General features: G+C 39.1%; 1 protein-coding gene across 4 annotated transcripts in view; it reads right to left on the reverse strand.

The window, feature by feature from the left end:
* LOC139981377 (helicase domino-like) overlaps window positions 1–17,662 on the reverse strand; it is a 58,263-nt gene that overhangs the window by 31,015 nt on the left and 9,586 nt on the right. For 2 of the 4 annotated variants that reach the window (XM_071993741.1, XM_071993736.1), the window contains exons 9-26: window positions 17,375–17,658; window positions 16,525–16,609; window positions 16,026–16,232; window positions 15,102–15,226; window positions 14,293–14,391; window positions 13,450–13,627; window positions 12,733–12,869; window positions 12,161–12,303; window positions 11,242–11,461; window positions 10,650–10,786; window positions 10,097–10,283; window positions 9,103–9,316; window positions 8,188–8,397; window positions 7,508–7,719; window positions 7,000–7,153; window positions 5,830–6,513; window positions 3,385–3,495; window positions 300–376 (exon numbers count right to left, since the gene is read on the reverse strand). In XM_071993741.1, the coding sequence (XP_071849842.1) occupies window positions 300–376; window positions 3,385–3,495; window positions 5,830–6,513; window positions 7,000–7,153; window positions 7,508–7,719; window positions 8,188–8,397; window positions 9,103–9,316; window positions 10,097–10,283; window positions 10,650–10,786; window positions 11,242–11,461; window positions 12,161–12,303; window positions 12,733–12,869; window positions 13,450–13,627; window positions 14,293–14,391; window positions 15,102–15,226; window positions 16,026–16,232; window positions 16,525–16,609; window positions 17,375–17,658 (3,464 nt within the window). The remainder of the gene's footprint in view (window positions 1–299; window positions 377–3,384; window positions 3,496–5,829; window positions 6,514–6,999; window positions 7,154–7,507; window positions 7,720–8,187; window positions 8,398–9,102; window positions 9,317–10,096; window positions 10,284–10,649; window positions 10,787–11,241; window positions 11,462–12,160; window positions 12,304–12,732; window positions 12,870–13,449; window positions 13,628–14,292; window positions 14,392–15,101; window positions 15,227–16,025; window positions 16,233–16,524; window positions 16,610–17,374; window positions 17,659–17,662) is intronic. The other 2 variants (XM_071993737.1, XM_071993738.1) reach the window with 2 other exon arrangements.

Genomic DNA, 17,662 nt, shown 5'->3' on the forward strand with positions numbered 1-17,662 from the left:
TGTTTCTCCTACTTAATACCCCTTCCCCAAACAAACACCCTCCCCAAACAAACACCCCCTCCCCAAAGAAGAAAGTGGATATCGTGTTGGACTGTAACTACCAACTTACATGATTCTGAACCAAGTCTTGTATTGTTTACATGTTATTAAAAGCCTGCCAGTCAAACCAAGAGATAAAATGCATTTGCAAAAACTTGCCTACTCCTAATAAATAAATGTTACAAATTCAGTACAGAATGGGATTATTTCCAATGATACAGAATCACGGATAATATGGACACAACTGGGAAAATTCTTACCATGAAAAATGTTGAGCTTTTTCTCTTTTCTGTCTCCTTCTTCTCCGCTTCTGCAGCCTCTTTTTGATAGAGTTCTCCTGAACAGAAAAAAAAAGAGATGATGAAACATTTAGAGACAATACCTTCATCTAAACCAAAAACTTGATACATATGATGAGACAGGACTGTAACCCAAGGACAAGGAACGTGGTCAAGAGACTTACAGAGTTAACAAAGCTGATGAAGTTTGTATGACTTATATTTAACCATGGGGGAAAAGAAACACACAATACCACGGAAAGAAACCACACTGTACCACGGGAAAGAAACCACACTGTACCACGGGAAAGAAACCACACCATAACACAGGAAAGAAACCACACAATACCACAGGAAAGAAACCACACAATACCACAGGAAAGAAACCACACAATACCACAGGAAAGAAACCACACAATACCACAGGAAAGAAACCACACCATACCACAGGTAAGAAACCACACCATACCACGGAAAGAAACCACACCAAGGGAAGAAATCATACCATATCACAGAAAGAAACCACGTTATATCATGGGAAAGAAACCACACCATACCACAGGAAACCACACCGTACCATTGGAAAGAAACCACACAAAGAAACCACACCATACCACCTGGGGAAAGAAACCACACCATTCCACCAAGACAGAAACCACACCATACCACAGGAAACCACACCGTACCATGGGAAAGAAACCACACAAAGAAACCACACCATACCACCTGGGGAAAGAAACCACACCATTCCACCAAGACAGAAACCACACCATACCACAGGAAACCACACCGTACCATGGGAAAGAAACCACACAAAGAAACCACACCATACCACCTGGGGAAAGAAACCACACCATTCCACCAAGACAGAAACCACACCATACCACAGGAAACCACACCGTACCATGGGAAAGAAACCACACAAAGAAACCACACCATACCACCTGGGGAAAGAAACCACACCATTCCACCAAGACAGAAACCACACCATACCACCGGCAAAGACACACCATGGGACAGAAAACGAAACCATACCACAGGAAAAAAATCCACTCCATACCAAGGGAAAGAAACCCCTCCGAAACACAGGAAAGAAACCACACAATACCACCAAAAATTTTCCAGGCATAAAATTAATATAAGTAAAGTACATCTGTTGACAGCATTCTTCATCCAACTTCCACAATGATAAGAGAAAGTCAGAAATGAGAATATTGTCGAGTTAATGTTGCATTCATCCCTTATTGAGTATAGCCCATTGAAAGGACCACCCATTACACAAGAATGCAACATAAAGACAAATAAAACAATGTGAATGATACTTTGCCATCTCGGACAATTCCTTGACCCTTTGTAGGTCAAACCCCTTATTCTGCGCGTCTGTGTTTCTGTAGAATCCCAGAAACAGTCGTTTCAATAAAACAAGCTTGTTCTTTCAGTTACATGCAATCTTCTTATCAGCTTGTTTGCTATTCTTTTTTATTTCTTTAAGTACATATATATATTTTCTTAAGTATTGTAAGTACCATAAGAGTTAGTTCGAGTAAATGCTGTATATCCAATCTATCTCAGATAACCCTTCCTCCCTCACTGCATTATAAATTTATCTGGTCTTTCTGTAACTTGAAAATAAACAGAACAGCTGTTTAACCTCCCCTAAGTTAAGGAACTTTCCCATTAAAGCAATAAAGTAAATGTGAAATATAAAATGAGGTCATGCCACGATTGAATGGACACACAATTACATGGGAGGAAGCTTGTAATAACAAGCTTTAAATCAGGAAAAATCTTTCAAATACATCAATATCATGCTTACCAACATATAAACAATTGCACCATTAACATGCAACAAAAAATACAAGCAATTCCTGTGCTACAGAAATCCATACATATGCAAATATAACACCACCAGTTGGGACCATTTTTTCTGCAGTGTACTTTCATGTCCCACTTCAAAGCACTCCTACTGACATTATGAATACTATAATTCTGGCAGATAACGAAAAGGAACTGCTCATACTGTCAGTACCAGTGCTTTGGAGCATGATATGAGAGAGGAGTATAGAGTGGTATTAGCATTAGCAAGGTCTCCCGAACCGGCAAGAAAAGGAAAAGCACCCAATGAATATTCGAGAAAGTTTTTCACCAGTCAATGGGCCGAGTGAGATACCACATTTTAAATAATTGATGAAGATCCCTCGTGCATAACAAGATGAAATCATGACAGTGGTGTAGGCAAGATGAGCATACAATTTTCCATGATTGGTACCATATGTGTGCACAGCTGGATACCTTTGCACCTAACCAGTACAGAATGTGAATACCAGACATGGTACTCATGTTAACCATATACATCCCTCTTGTAACAATATGCTATTCTAGAGATTATCAACATAGTGGGGCAGAATTTTGTCACACCATATACATTAACAATTTGAGCAAATGTTTTACATTGTAATCTAAAAAGGAAGGTCTCATTTTGGTGCCTCTGAATATTGAACTAAGCCTGTTACATTCTGGTGCCTTATTACAAACTAAACCTGTTACATTATGGTGCCTCAAATTAACAAACTAAGCCTGTGACATTTTGGTGCCTCTAACAAACAAACTAAGCCTACTACATTTCGATGCCTCTAAAAAACAACCTAAGCCCAAGTTACATTTTGGGGCCTCAAGAAAAATAACCAAAGTACTTTGTGTCACTTTAAAAGTGTTCATTCTCTATTATATACAACATTTGACAACATTCCTAAGGCAAAACTTCACATTACCATGCATTGTACAACATGGTGTTTATCACACAATGCATGCAAAAATTAGCCTCAAACCCAACATCTTGTTTATCAAACTTCATCCAAATCCTGCATTCCATAAGAGGACAATCACATCGAGAAGTATGCAGCACTACCTCCTTTGCATCAATTGGAATAGTTCGCTACTACAAAGGCAATTGACCGGTCACCGAGTCTTTCGTGTTACATACTGATCTTTGTTAATGTTTGTGTTAGTTGTTTTGTTTTTTTCTCAAATGATTTAACTGTCAATCAGAGACCAACAGGCCAAGTACCTGTAGTTAACCGCCTAAGATCCTCTTTGTTGAGCAGTTTCATCCTGACTACTGGTCTCTTGGTGGTCATTATTTGGGGACCCACTAAACCACTACCTGTACTGGAGGCAACTGTGGACAGAGAGATGGGTGATGCAGACAATGAAATACCAAAAGGAAGAGAGGAAGGAAGAAACAGAGAAACCAACATAAGCAGGTGAGCGTACAAAGCATGTATCCAGAGTTTGAAAATGTGACCATGATATCACCCTCTTACATCATTTTCACTTGAAATATGTTCACGTTTGAAAACTTGAAAAATCATATCTATCAAGTTGACCCCTTACCACCTCAACCCCCCTCCCCCCCCCCCCATGTTTCTACACTTGTTCGAAGCAACAACAAAAAAAACGAGAAAGACAGTTATGTTCTTTCTAGCATTAAGTCAATGTGGTACCAACTCTTTCTTCTTCCCTAATAATACTGTCATGTCCTATAATCACTTATCATATTTTATGCAACATTGTATTATTTTGAAATCTTGATGCACACAAACAACAAAAAAGAGAAAAAAAAAATCCTGGATAACAATTAACAATATTCAGTGCAATAAAGATCTGGCTAAGAATTTTTTTATCATTTTTTAAAACATTTTTCTTGAATTTGGAGAGATTAAGTTGTGAAATTGGTTGCAATGTCAAACAATCCTTTTTCATGTATCCACATCCATCCACAAGTGTCTCTCAATAGGTGACAATCAAGTCGATCACAATGATTTTAAACTCTGAATACCTTTTTATAAAGTGATGAAGAAAAAGATGGACAATATGCTTTGGGAGAGAGAGAGAGAGGAGCAGGTGATTTTTTTAACATTGCATGCAGAAATGAAAAGAGAAAATTATATATATGTGTACTCCACCAACAGAAAAATATGGCAGTGTGTGATATTTCAATGATCTGGATTTATGTTCTGGGAAGGCTACAGACCAGATAGTTAATAAAACATTTCAAGATGTTAATTTGACCACAAACAAAAATCATAATAATAAAGTGGTTAAGATGTGACTACCTGCATTACAAATGATGGTAATAAAAGCTAGGCTATAGGTTGTCTTATTTGCATGAATTTTACAGCTACTTGTGGTATTCCAGTGCTTGAAGAATGTAAATTGCTATCGGCCATGAAATTATGATTCACAGGAGGTGCTGTGGATAATAACATGTCATTCTTTGGTGTAATGGTGATCATATTTAAATCAACTATTTATCCTTATTGCAGTAGTAGGAAGAACTTTTCAGTTGTTCATGGAGTTATTATTTGGCCGGACAACACACCAGGGAGTATAGTCATATTTTAGGTGCCTATTAAGTGAGGGCACTTGATAGCACCTAGACAGGCTCAGAATAAGTTGGCAGCTAGCCTCTGAAACTACAAATGTACAGAGATTACATGAAACTTGAAATTTTCGACGTCCAGTCATGCAGGTATCGTTCACTTGGCCAGTAATGCCAATATTGTAGCGCGCACGGGTACTACAATAATTATATATATATATATAACTTGAAGGGTTGATTTTATCATAAATACTTTGGTTAATTCGGTTAATATTTACTGATGCTGGGAAATGGCAAGAATGCTGTCAAGCAAACTATTTAATATGCTAGTAGGTACACTGATGCAGTAACAAAAACAACATGTTAAATTTTTTGGCAGGGTTACAATATAATGCTGTTTAATTACTAAGATGTAATTATGATGTAATAACGATGCATTCTTCAGACATTACCTACATGTAATAATATCACTAATATGTACTGAATGAGGAGAGCCAGTAACCAGGGTTCAATCAATCCATTATGGTTGTACTGGAGCTAGAAATCATACAATGTAAGAACTATGTTGCTCTGTCTAAAATTTTATTTTGATATGCTACATATGAGGGGTGTGTCACTTGGATGGCTAGCTTTGGTGGAAAATCCAAGTCTGAAATGTCCACATGTCTCAAATTACTGTTTGTTAAACAACTGACTGTTTTTAAAATTATATGTATAGACTAAGGTCACAGGTTAGGTCTTTGATAATTGAATCTTGAAACGTTCCAAACTTCCAGGGATCAGATAATTTTAACTGCTGAGAAAGATATTTGGAGTAACAGATTATAGAAGCAACAGTTTTCTTTTCTTCTTCTTCAAGAAAGGCGACACAAATAGAGTATATAAGCAAGGGTATACAAGCAGGAGTATATAATAAGCAGGGTAAGGTAAGCCAGAAAAGCTTTGCGACCGCAACTACACAGCCGTAGGAGGGGTTATGACAGACTGTATGCAGCAACATCATACACTGACCAATTACAAACAGCAATTATTATCATTTACAAAAGTCAAAGCAGGGTGTGTGAAGACAGTGATTCATGCATGGTAGTAATGGCCACTGGCTAGAGGGGGAAACCCCGGCTACTAACTTACTTGCTGTCAGCTGCCTGACGGTCTCAGGTTTGGTATCTACAGCGGTCTCTTTCGTCTTGACCGTGGCAGTCGATACAATCCGTTTGTCCTCCATGGCTGCTAGAATCCCAGTCCCCGGCTTCGGAGGAGTCTGGGAGGATGAGACCACAGTCACGGTCGATGATGGAATGATAGTCTGGGGGGGTCTAGCAGTGGTGGATATCTGGATGGGTGCCACCGTGCTCACAGTTCTCACTCCCTGGACTTGAACCGTCCTCTGAACTAACTGCTGAGGAGGCGCAGCAGCTGCTGGTTTCGGTTGTTCCTTCACAACCTGGGGTGCCACCACCGGCAGTGGAACTCGGGCCGTGACAGGCGGTGAAGCCGCCGAGACTTTGTTCTGTGGTCTAATCACAGGCTGCTGGGTGACTGGAGTGACTCCAGTCACCATCTGAGTAGCCAATTTCAATTGATCCTGAACTGTTTGAGGTCTAGGTCGATACATCTGGGCCGACTGCTGTTGTTGTTGTTGTTGCTGTTGTTGAAGGAGCTGAACAAACGATTGGGTAGTTGGCCTTATCTGAGGTTGGACAGTTTGAGGAGGAGGATGAGGAGAAGGAGGCACTTGGGAAATAGGAGGGGTTGAATTTACTAAAGGTACACCACCACCACCTGCAGATTGTTGTATCAACTGGATTACTCCACCTGAAATTAGGAAAAGATTTATTTAAAGGTAGACATCAAAACGGCATCAAATATGAGACCTAATGTGTCAATATTGCGTAAACACATGCACAATCAAACAGTTGCCAATAGTGACATTACTTTCACTTCCCTAAGGGTATGAAAAGAGATTCATATCAACTTAAGCAGCAGGTAATAATTTATCATTCAAATTTTGTGGAGCCATTTGAATGCTGTGAATTTTGTCCCTTATAAAATACTACTGTTCCTGTGTAAAACACTACTGTACATATTTGCACTTGTTTAGCAATGTGACCCATTTTGCATAGTATTTTGCGATTCCCTGCTTATTTACAATCAATGCAACACCTTTCCTTCGAGTTGACAAATGAAGAAATAAGATTTCACCAAGGAAGATGACGAAAAGAAAGAACAACAATAACAACAAAAGAAAAAAAAAAACAGACAGAAACTAAAAGGATTATTTTCCATGCGAATGCTGCTCACCTCTTGAGATCTGTCCCAGCTGACTGAGAGGAGAAGCAATCCTAGGAGCAGCAGCGGCAGCAGTGACCTGGTTCTGTTGAATCTGGACGGTCACTGGCTGACGACCGACCAACTGTTGACGCATCTGAAGACCCTGGTTTAACAACCTCTGTTGCTGTGGTCAAAGAATGTCATCAAAGTTATATCAACTACATCCCATTAGTATTTTATGATGAAGAACAGAAGGACAAAGTTTTTTGCTAACGTGTTTAGAGGAGAGGCAACAGAGGCCTTGACAACCGTCTTGTGGTTGTTTTGGAAATGTAGAGGAATACTTTTTATGGCCGCTCCTGCGTCATTGCCATATTTTTTCATGGGAACAGTTTGGCTCTGAATCAAAATCATTTTCTGCATCAATTTTGTATCACTTTTGTTACTTCAAGAATGAATATCTCAAAACTGCAAGTATTCTCATGAATATTTCTCAACAAACAAACAATTTACAGTCACAAATACTTAAACCACTTACCTGCTGTTGTATAAGCCTCTGCTGAGACAATGGCCCCATTGACGTAGCCATGTAACCAGGCAGCTGTTGCAGAGGGGTAGCACTGGGAACACCAGCATTGTGTTGCACTATTGTGAAGGTGCCAGGGTTATTGGGGTTGGACACCAAAGCAAAAGTTCCTCCTGTGAGAGATGGAATTATTGCCTGATGTGTAGCTCCACCAGCAAACAACCCTGAAATTGTGACAAGAAAAAATAATAATAATAGCTGTAAAACAAGCAAAAACACCCTGATGAATGTCATTCTTGTTACAGGGGCCTTGTGTTTCTTCTTCGTGGACCAAGGCCTCAATATTCCATTGGGAACAGGACACTGGAATTCACTATGAAGCTTTAAAGTCATCTAAATCGACTTGGATACAAAACTGGAAATATGAGAAGCAGCTGTTTTTGAGAGACTCCAAGAACGACCACACCCCTGTCATTGTATAGCAGTATTTTTGCAGTAGAGAGTCATAGAAATGTGATTGCAGGAACTAACAGGATGCATCAAAACCAAAAGTAGACAAGTCAAACATGACACATATTGCCATGTTGAGAAGTTACCATTAACTCAATATTTCAAAAGATTGTTAAATTCCCTAGGTGTTCTTTAAACCTTTTCAACTGACTTGCGAATCAATGAAAATTCCGAGGACTCACCGTGAGGCAAGATGGTTGTCTGCCTGGGTACAGGGGTGCCAGCTGGTGACCTGAGGATGACCTGGGTAACGCCAGGAGAGGACCGTCCTTGCAGATGAGGAGATGCTGCTCTTAATACTGTTCTGGAGGTTGGTGAAGCAGCTCTCAAGGGAGAGGCCCTTCCATGAGTTTGCTGAGATAAAGATGGACTGCTCCTTCCCATTGGCAGTTCTGAAAGAAATACCACAAAATAAATTGGAGGACTTCTGAACCTATTTCCTCAAGGTACGTATGACAAGCCTGGTTCGTGCTTGAGTTATGCAAGGTGCTTGTCAACTTTAAATACAATTGAATGTCAGATCCTACACATAATCCTATGTAACTTATACAATAAAATTTATACAATAGGAAGTAATATTCGTACAAAACTTATGATATATGGCTTACATATAAACACAACAAGGGAACAACAGTTAAGTCTTTTTCTGTTTCTTCATAAAACTGGAATAAAAAAGGGGCAAAGGGATGAAAACAACTGCTGATGGTGCCACTGGAAACCAAAAACAATCTAGAGTTGCCCAGCTTTTTACTTTACCGGGGGGTCTCTTGCATCTCCCGTACCCCTCCCCTCCCCTCCCTTCAAAGAGCAGTGTAATCTGAGCATGCAGAAAACCTGTCGCCCCATCAGCAACAGGTCGATCAATTACAACATTGATTATTTCAACGATTCTATTACAGCCAGAGCATACAAAAGCTCAGTCTGCATCTGGTAATCAAAGTCTGATTTTTGTTATTCCCTCTTCTCAGATCCGAGCAGGGATGATTGGCCTCAGCCCGGATAACAAAAGGGGGGTTGTACTGATGCATAGGATCGTATCGAGTACACAAGAAGTTTAAGTACAAATTTGTAGCTTGTGATGTAACTTGTGTACTTACTCTCCCTTTGGACGTGAGCCACACCGGGAGGAGTGAGGAGCTTGCCCGGTTTCATCTTCATCTTGGGCGGTCTAGGAGGTGGTTTGGGTATTGAATCTATCTCTTCGATCAGTTTCCTTGGAGTCTGTAGCTGTCTCGTCCTGTGAGCTATATACGCTGGTAGGGTGAGCTCCAGATCGGCCAGACACAGATTGAAGTTAGCCAAGTTGACATGCTATTTAGGAAGAACACCAACGCATGAGTAATTGGTGAAGGTTTATCACTACAAGAGGACGTGTTCAGTGAGAGCATCCTGAAGTTACTCCCAATCACTCAAACAAGCCAATTATAACTAAGTTAAATGTGTCTTCAAAGTAAATTTGTTCACAAAAAGTTATACAATATACAAAGCAACATCTTCTGTACATGATATAAAACTTTCTTACTGCTTAATTTCAATCAATTCCATCATAGGATAAAAATCTTTGCAAATGCACTATACTCATTGTCTTGTACATGTGAAGGTCATAGTTTGTGAAACAAACCCATTACACAGAGTAGGTCATACTATGAAGCAGGCATCTCTACACAGAGTAGGTCATACTATGGAGCAGGCATCTCAGTTTTCTACAAGGTGACCCGGGAGAAATATTGGCAGACACAAATGGCCTGGGGGAAACCAAGTCTCACAATTCCTGGAATTGAGCAAGTAGCAGGGTAGGCTGGTAGGATGTTTGATCCTAAGGGTCTTCTGGGCCCACACAACCGATTACTTTGGAATTTTGGACGATCTATTTGCAGGCTACATTTTAATGACTCTGTCTGTGACTGCCGAAATTGGGAACCCCCGTCGTAGAGAGAAGACTAAAAAATGAAACCCAACCACATTGCACAAGTTCACCATATTTGCTGGTTTAAGACCTAACATGGGTTTCATTCCCAAAATGAACGACGACTGGAAATATCGAGCGGGTTCCCTGTAAAGACAAGACATGCTCTGACATTTGTCTCTTACCTTCAACGGCTGATAGTCCAAAGCTTTTGTGACCTCCGATGCTGTGCGATAGTTGATCCCCTCCATGACAAACGGAGATATGCTCGGTCGCATCTCAAAGAGGTCCGGGTGGTTACACACCTTCCTCAGTTGCATTAAAACGTTAATGACACTCAAAAACTGACCAGTCTTCAAGGTCTCTTTGGTTCTGGAAGGAGAAGGGAAAAAGAATAAACAATCATCCACCGTCCATCCATCTACAACGATTTTAATACTGTCAGTAGAACAGCCACCCCCCAAGTTAAAGTTTTCAGCCATTCAACTTCTCCCATATGCTCATTTGGCTGCTTAGCAGTATCAGCTAATTGCCCCTCCAAGGCAGATCATAGATGGGTCCTTCAACTGCTAATGAACTATTCAAGACATTTCACTCACTTTTACATAAATTACAATGATTCTTGAGCTTTGTAGCCAAAATGATTTCAACGGTAGGTGAAGTAAAGATCACCTGTTCAACCCATGACCCTTCTTCATATCAAACAACAAACGAAGGTTTTTGGCGAAAATATCTTACTTTGTCCGTCCCATGAAGTCGTCATAGAGGAATCTTTGCCTCTTTGAGAGCCGACACTTCACGACGTGCTCGTACTTCTGTGGCAGCTGCTTCTCCACTTGAGATTTCAAACGACGCAACAAGAACGGTCTCAACACCTGCATTGTGAGAAAAGAGTAACACACAGTGTGAGCTGTACTTGATGTTCGTTCAGCACGACACAGCTTAAACTAGACTTTACACAGAATTCTATGACGAAAAAATATAAATTCTCTGCAAATTTCAAGCTTGAAAGGTCACTTTGAAATTTGCCGACTAAAAAAGATCAATTTTTATTTTTTTTTTTTTTTTTTTTTTTCAACATTATGAGGTCAGTGTTGGATCACACAGGTAAAACTCTCCAGAAATATTTTTACTGAAACAAACAAAACTACTGTAGCAATCTCTGAATTCTAAATATATCTCTTTTCATGACATCACAATTTGCCGTAAAAAAAATCTGCTCATTTTTCAGGGAATAATTTTTGTGTTCAAATTTGGTGTAGCAGTTTTTGAAGTTCTCTGCCCCAAAGGAAGCCAACCGGACCGGTGGTGCAGCAAGAGCATACTTTACCTTGTGCAGACGTTTAATCAGCTTTTCGTTGTACTCTTGGGTTCCTTCGATCATCCCGCTGAGGGGATTTGAGAACCATTCTCTAAACTCTCGATGGGACTGGAAGACGTGGGGCATGAGGAAATGCATCAAAGACCATAGTTCCATTAAGTTGTTCTGCAATGGGGTACCCGTAAGGAGTAGCCGCCGTTGGCTGTTGAAATTAAGCAACGTCTGCCACCTAAACGATAAAGACAAAAGAATAATCAACTCACAACGTCAAATGTAGGAGGCTGCGGTGGCTGTAGAATCACAGCAGCCAGGCAGCTTAGAACAATGATTGGTCTCTGTATTTCAGAATCACAGCACTGTATCAAAAGTTAGAAGTTTAGGGGGGCAGTGGGGGCTGCAGCATCACAATCAGGGCGCCATATCAAAAAGTGGAAAGCTGAGGAATCTTTTAGCATCCAGACAGCTTAGGTCATTCTCTAATTCTCTGCGTTACATACAACATGCACCTAGTGGTCTGGTATTGCCTGATACATTCACCTCTGCTGCAAGGGAATTTTGCAACTGATGCAGCATTTCTTTTTGACATAGTGCCCAAAAAGCTCCAAATCAATTAAAATTTTTAATTTACATTGTTATTTTGAGCCACCTAAAACTTTGAAGGTACTTCTAATAAAAGTTTCCTGAGATATCTTTTCTTCTATCCAATAATGGGTCTTATTTTCAACATAACTGCAAATACTGAATTGCTTTACTGGGGCACCAAACAAAAGACCCTTAACCACATCAAAAAATGTTTCTAAATATTTTGCAACATAAAACTGGAACATGGCAACAGGCCACAGACAGAGGATATAGGATAATAAACTTTGCAGAGACAAGGTCTTTGTTTTGATGCAAAACACTACTTAAAACTGATATTTCAGGTTACCTTTGAGATTTGAAATTCTTGATATTCTGAGCTTCATCCAGCACAAGGTACTTCCATTTTTTCCTTCTGAAAGATGTGTGGTCCTGAATGACTAACTTGTATGAAGTGATACATATATGAAAGGCATTCTGCTTGGTCCATCCCTGTGAAAACAAGAGGGTAAAAAAATTAAACACTTATTTAATTAAATTTAATATTCAGCTACAACACTTTTTGAACCAGTAACCTCAGGATGACAAGTTCTGTTCTCCACTATATGAGCTATTCATTCCTCAGACGGTGGACAGCTCTCTATAATCATTTTGGTTTTTGGGCGGGCAGTGGGGATGGGGGGTGTAGGAAGGAGTAACAGTACCTTTATTACACTTTAACCAAGGATCACACCTCAGCTTCATTTGATATAACCCAGAATATGCAGAAGGAAATTTTGACAGAGATGAAGGAAACATAACTTGTTTATAATTTCAGTTGATTTTCCTTGTTGAATTGCTTTTAATTATAGCACCTTCTGACAACAATTAAGTTGTAGACCATTGAATCTATTTTAACCCAAATGATCATACGATACATACCTGACGTTTCTGTTTTCGTTCCTTCTGACTTCCAAAGTAGGTTAGGATCTTAAAGCCAGGACACCATTTCTTGAATTCCATTTCCCAGTTTAGCATAACACTGGTAGGAACCACTATCAGATGGGGACCCCAGTTACCTGAAAAAATGTCAAAAAAACACCATAACAGAACAGTCATCGGTTGTCTAGAAACAAATGACCATACTAAACCATGTTAAACAAATTTCCTGAAGGAAACGGTCCACAGAGGGAAAAAAAAGGCCCTTTCTAACCTTTGATTAGTATTTATGGTGTAATAGTCATAAGTTTAATCACAGATCTAAATAAAACATGTTAGTTGTAAGGTAGGTTACTGAATCATTACACTCAATGTTTTACGTCATAATAATTCGCATATTATTTTGGCCCCTACAATGTCCTTGTTGTTTTACAAAACCTTTTGTTGCAATTTTTTTTAATGTGATTCATTTTGATTCAAAACATCAAAGCTGTAATAAGATGTGTCTGACAATTTTCTCTGTGAAGATGGTGAAATTTTCTCTCCTCAGAAAACTTATGCCAGAAAAATTTCATATATGAGGCTGGATAGCACCAATTAATCATCGACGTAAATCTAAATTGGAATGCAAACCTCAAGCTTGACAGAAAATAAAGTGTAAAAGAGTGGGAAAAATTTAGTATATATTCTGGTAAAGACTTGGATCTGTTCCGAACGTACCTTTATCACATGCCAAGTGTGCCAACAGTGCAATTGTCTGGATGGTTTTACCGAGACCCATTTCATCGGCCAAAATCCCATTTAACTTCTTATCATGTATCGTCACCAACCAGTCCAGGCCGATGTGCTGGTACTCCCGAAGTTTGTGTTTCAGTAACGGAGGCACCTTTGTTGTAACCTGCAGAAACAAAAAAGGAAAAAAAAAATTTTTGACTTCAGCGATATCAAACAAACACATTCAAAACTGAAACAAAGAAAGTACCTTTGAAAACTTCCCCTTTTGTTTTCTTTTGATACTTTGACAACATTAACTAATGATCCAATTAATCCTTGCCTATGTTTGCAACAGATTTAAGTTTCCCAGTCTTTGTGACATACATATCAGAATGATTCATGCAAAAGGCTATAGTAGATGAAACCTGACCACAACAAAACCATCCACACTTAAAAAAGCTCTTCTGTTTTATTAAACACATCATTGAAATATTAACTTTTAAATTTAATAATCATAATAATAATCAGCTGTTATTTTTACGACGCTTAGGCGACCACAAATCTGGGCGAAACCAGCAAAGGCTTATGGATTACAACTTACACGCTGGATGGCTTTCAATTCAACATTTTAACTCAAATTTGGAATGTGGTCAAGTAAGAAAGTCATTTCAGATGGGGAACACCGTAGATTGCTCTTGGATGAAAACCCACCTTACTATGACCCGGCCGGGTATCAAACCTTGAACCTTCCCATTGCTTAGCCTCATTGCTTCAAATGCCACCGCCTTCATCCACTCGGCCACAGCACTGGTAATAATTGTTTAAAATTATTTATTATCGTACACTTACCTGAGTTTCAGAGAGAGTGTAACCTTTCGGTTGCAGACTCTCTGCCTTCTTTGCGATATCTGTGATCTCCTGGTTAGGGCCTGCATCCCCATCCTCAGTCTGCAACGTGAAGGAAGTAATGCAATATTTAAATAGTAGTGTCTTCTCTTTCCTCGAAGAATGTTACTAATATATTTAAAAATCAATTATCAAGTTAAGACAATGAAAGAAGTCTTCACTCTTCAATAACCAAATGTGATAACTAGTACACCTAAGTTGTGAAACAGTTCCATTTTTCCCCGAGTGATTTTCGAAAGGTTATACGCTCAACCGGGTTTTTGGGGGGGGGTTGGGTGGAGGGGGACACTGAGAGGGAGGGGAGAGTTGGAATACACAACTAGTCATGTGTGATGACACTATGACAAACTTTCCTTTCATAAAGTGATATAAGTTTCATGGAGTGATGTCGCTTTTGCAATTACTATAAAATTGGAAGCCAGTAATTTTTAGGTGCAAGCAATGCGATTCACTTTGATTCAAAACAACAAAGCTATAAAAAGGTGTCTCTAACAATTTTCTCTGGGAAGATGGTGAAATTTTCTCTCCTCAGAAAACTTATGCCAGACAAATTTAATATATGAGGCTGGATAGCACCAATTCATCATCGACGTAAATCTAAATTGGAATGCAAACCTCAAGCTTACTGGTCATGTGTGATGACACTATGACAAACTTTCCTTTCATGAAGTGATATCAGTTTCATGGAGTGATGTCACTTTTGCAATTCCTTTAAAATTAGAAGTCAGGAATTTTAAAGTGCAAGCAATTACCTTTGGCTTAGTCTCTGTTTGTTCCTCTTCCTTCTCCGGATGCAGCAAGTATTCCATGCCAACATCTTTCAGTTCTCCATCTTCATCTTCATCATCTGCAACCTCCTCTTCAGATGAAGATGATACTGAATAAAACAATTCAAAGATCACCAGTTAAAAAAAGTTACGGAAAAATAAAGTTAAAATGTTTTACACTCTGCAGTCTTACGAAAGGCAAGATTTATCGCTTTTTCAACGTAAAGAAAAATTATCTTGGAAACAGCAATGACTTTATAACACAATCTTCAAACAGATAACAGTTGGTGCAAGTTGATAAAAGTTTCTACTGTATTCTTAAATAATGTCAGACACTCCTATAGCACAGACACAAATATGAAGTTGCTATGCAAAGCTAAGAGTTGTCTTTTTGTTTTACGAAGCTTTATACGAACTGACAGCTGGAAATTATGTCACTGTTAGTTCCTGCCAAAGCTTCATTTTTAAATAACAGAAATATTTATAAAGAAATTGTCAAAGTTAACTATCTGGCAGGTTAAATAAATGTTTTACCTATGTTAACACATTGTGCCTAAGTATGCATTGAGAGGCCATTGATAAATTGTGCAAAACGACTATGAATAGATACGGTTACGTACTCATATGTCAGGGAAGGGCACAAGGTAGCCACCCCCCCCCCTTCGGGGTGCAGGAATAGGATCAATTTGGCCATTGTTGAGAAATGTCAAGCCAGCATCTACCCCAATCATCACACACAACTAGTTTCTTAACCCTTTGGCTGCGACGATCTAAGCCAACTGAAGACAGGAAATACAAACTGTCTACTGTTTTTTATTTTAAAGTAGTTCCATATCCCACATGAGTGAAAAGGTGACAAATTTGACGAAACAAAATAGAAAACACAAAATAGAAAGCTAATTCATTTACCATCATCCTCTGAATCGTCACTGTCCATATCCCACTCCTCGGGGGATTGAGGCATTTCAAATTCTTCATCGTAAGCACCGGCGTACTGCTTTAAGAGTTCCTCCATCGGTAACTCGCTCTCTGCCTTTAAGTCACTCAGCTCTTCTTTATGGTCGGCTTCTCCTGCTAGATTCTCCTCTTCCTCAATCGTGTCTTCTTCATCAACCACTGTAAATGTCAAAGGTCAATTTTGGGAGGTTCATAGCCAAGAAATTTTTTCCAATATCTACTCGACCATAGCGCCTACCGGGCAATTCACTCGCATGGAAGGCACCGTGTTCTAGGCAATTGCTATGGATTCTTAATTCCCTATCAAAAGCTGTAAATTTTAAGTTACTATGATAACAGCATGCAATTCCCAATAGGTAAAAGTTGGACCAAAACCTGAAATCGATAAACACAATTTTGATAGCAGAATTAAGACGAGGAGCAAGACGAAAATTGAAAGACAAATGCTTACCTTCGTTGTCAGTCTCGTCAGCAGAAACAAGAAACTCTTCGTCTTTGGAAGTATCTTCCTTGGTAGCTTCTTCCGTGTCGCTCAGCTATGAGGAAAGAATTGGGCGTTGAAAAGCATTAAAATCATATCAATTAAAAGAGAAGAGATACTGTTAAGTAGTTTGCAAATTCTTTTATTAAAAAAAAAAAAGTGATTTATTTCATTAAAATACCATGAAAATGTTTGTCAATGTATACATGGCCAGCTTAACATCGAAAGGTTTCGCAGTAGAAAAATGGAAACATTTCATGGGAAAAGAAACACCTTTTAATTCAATTTTCCACAACCGTGCATCCCATACATCTATACGAAATGTTCTTGGCTGTGAAGGAAATATTCATAGCAAATAATTTCATTTGTTTACTGGATAAACCGGCACAAACCGGCATAAACCAATTAAGCCTTACTCAAAGTAAGGCATCAACGAGTAATTTTTATTTTGACAGTGTAATTGACAGTCGACTTAGAGTTACCAATGGGTAGAAGAGAAAACTTTAATTAAAATGTACAGGTTGCAAGTTTCAGCAGACCCAAACGAAGAATCTGCGATTAAATTTGGTTCCCTGACATTAATATATGAGACTTATAGCACTCCACTGGTGAGAAAATTAACCAGCAAAGAGACTCTAATTAAGCCTCAAGAGCTACTTACTTTACAACAGCCATAATGTTTGTGTTGCATCGTTCGGTCCAACCGATCTAAACCTTTGCATACTCACAGATCCTACCAAATATATGTCTTTGCATGTCTGTGTATAACATGCACTGTCAGATCAACAATTAATTTTCTTGTTTAATTAAAATGACTTACAACTGCCTTTAAATCAGCTTCTTCCTCTTTGCTTTTCTCTCCATCCGTGGCAGTCTCCTCTTCCAAGGCCTGCGGAGGCAATTTGCTGAGTATTTCCTCGATCGGTTCTTTGCTTTCCTTCTGTAGCATCTCTAGTTCATTAGTCTCTTCATCTTGCTCTGCCTCTTTTTCCTCCACATCTATTGTCTCTTCATCGTCGCTGTCATTACCTATGGGTCTAAATTCCTCATCTACAATGTAAACAACAAAATCGCTGTCATTACCTATGGGTCTAAATTCCTCATCTGC

The sequence above is a fragment of the Apostichopus japonicus genome, chromosome 15 (assembly GCF_037975245.1).
Source record: "Apostichopus japonicus isolate 1M-3 chromosome 15, ASM3797524v1, whole genome shotgun sequence".
NCBI classification, from domain to species: Eukaryota; Metazoa; Echinodermata; class Holothuroidea; order Aspidochirotida; family Stichopodidae; genus Apostichopus; species Apostichopus japonicus.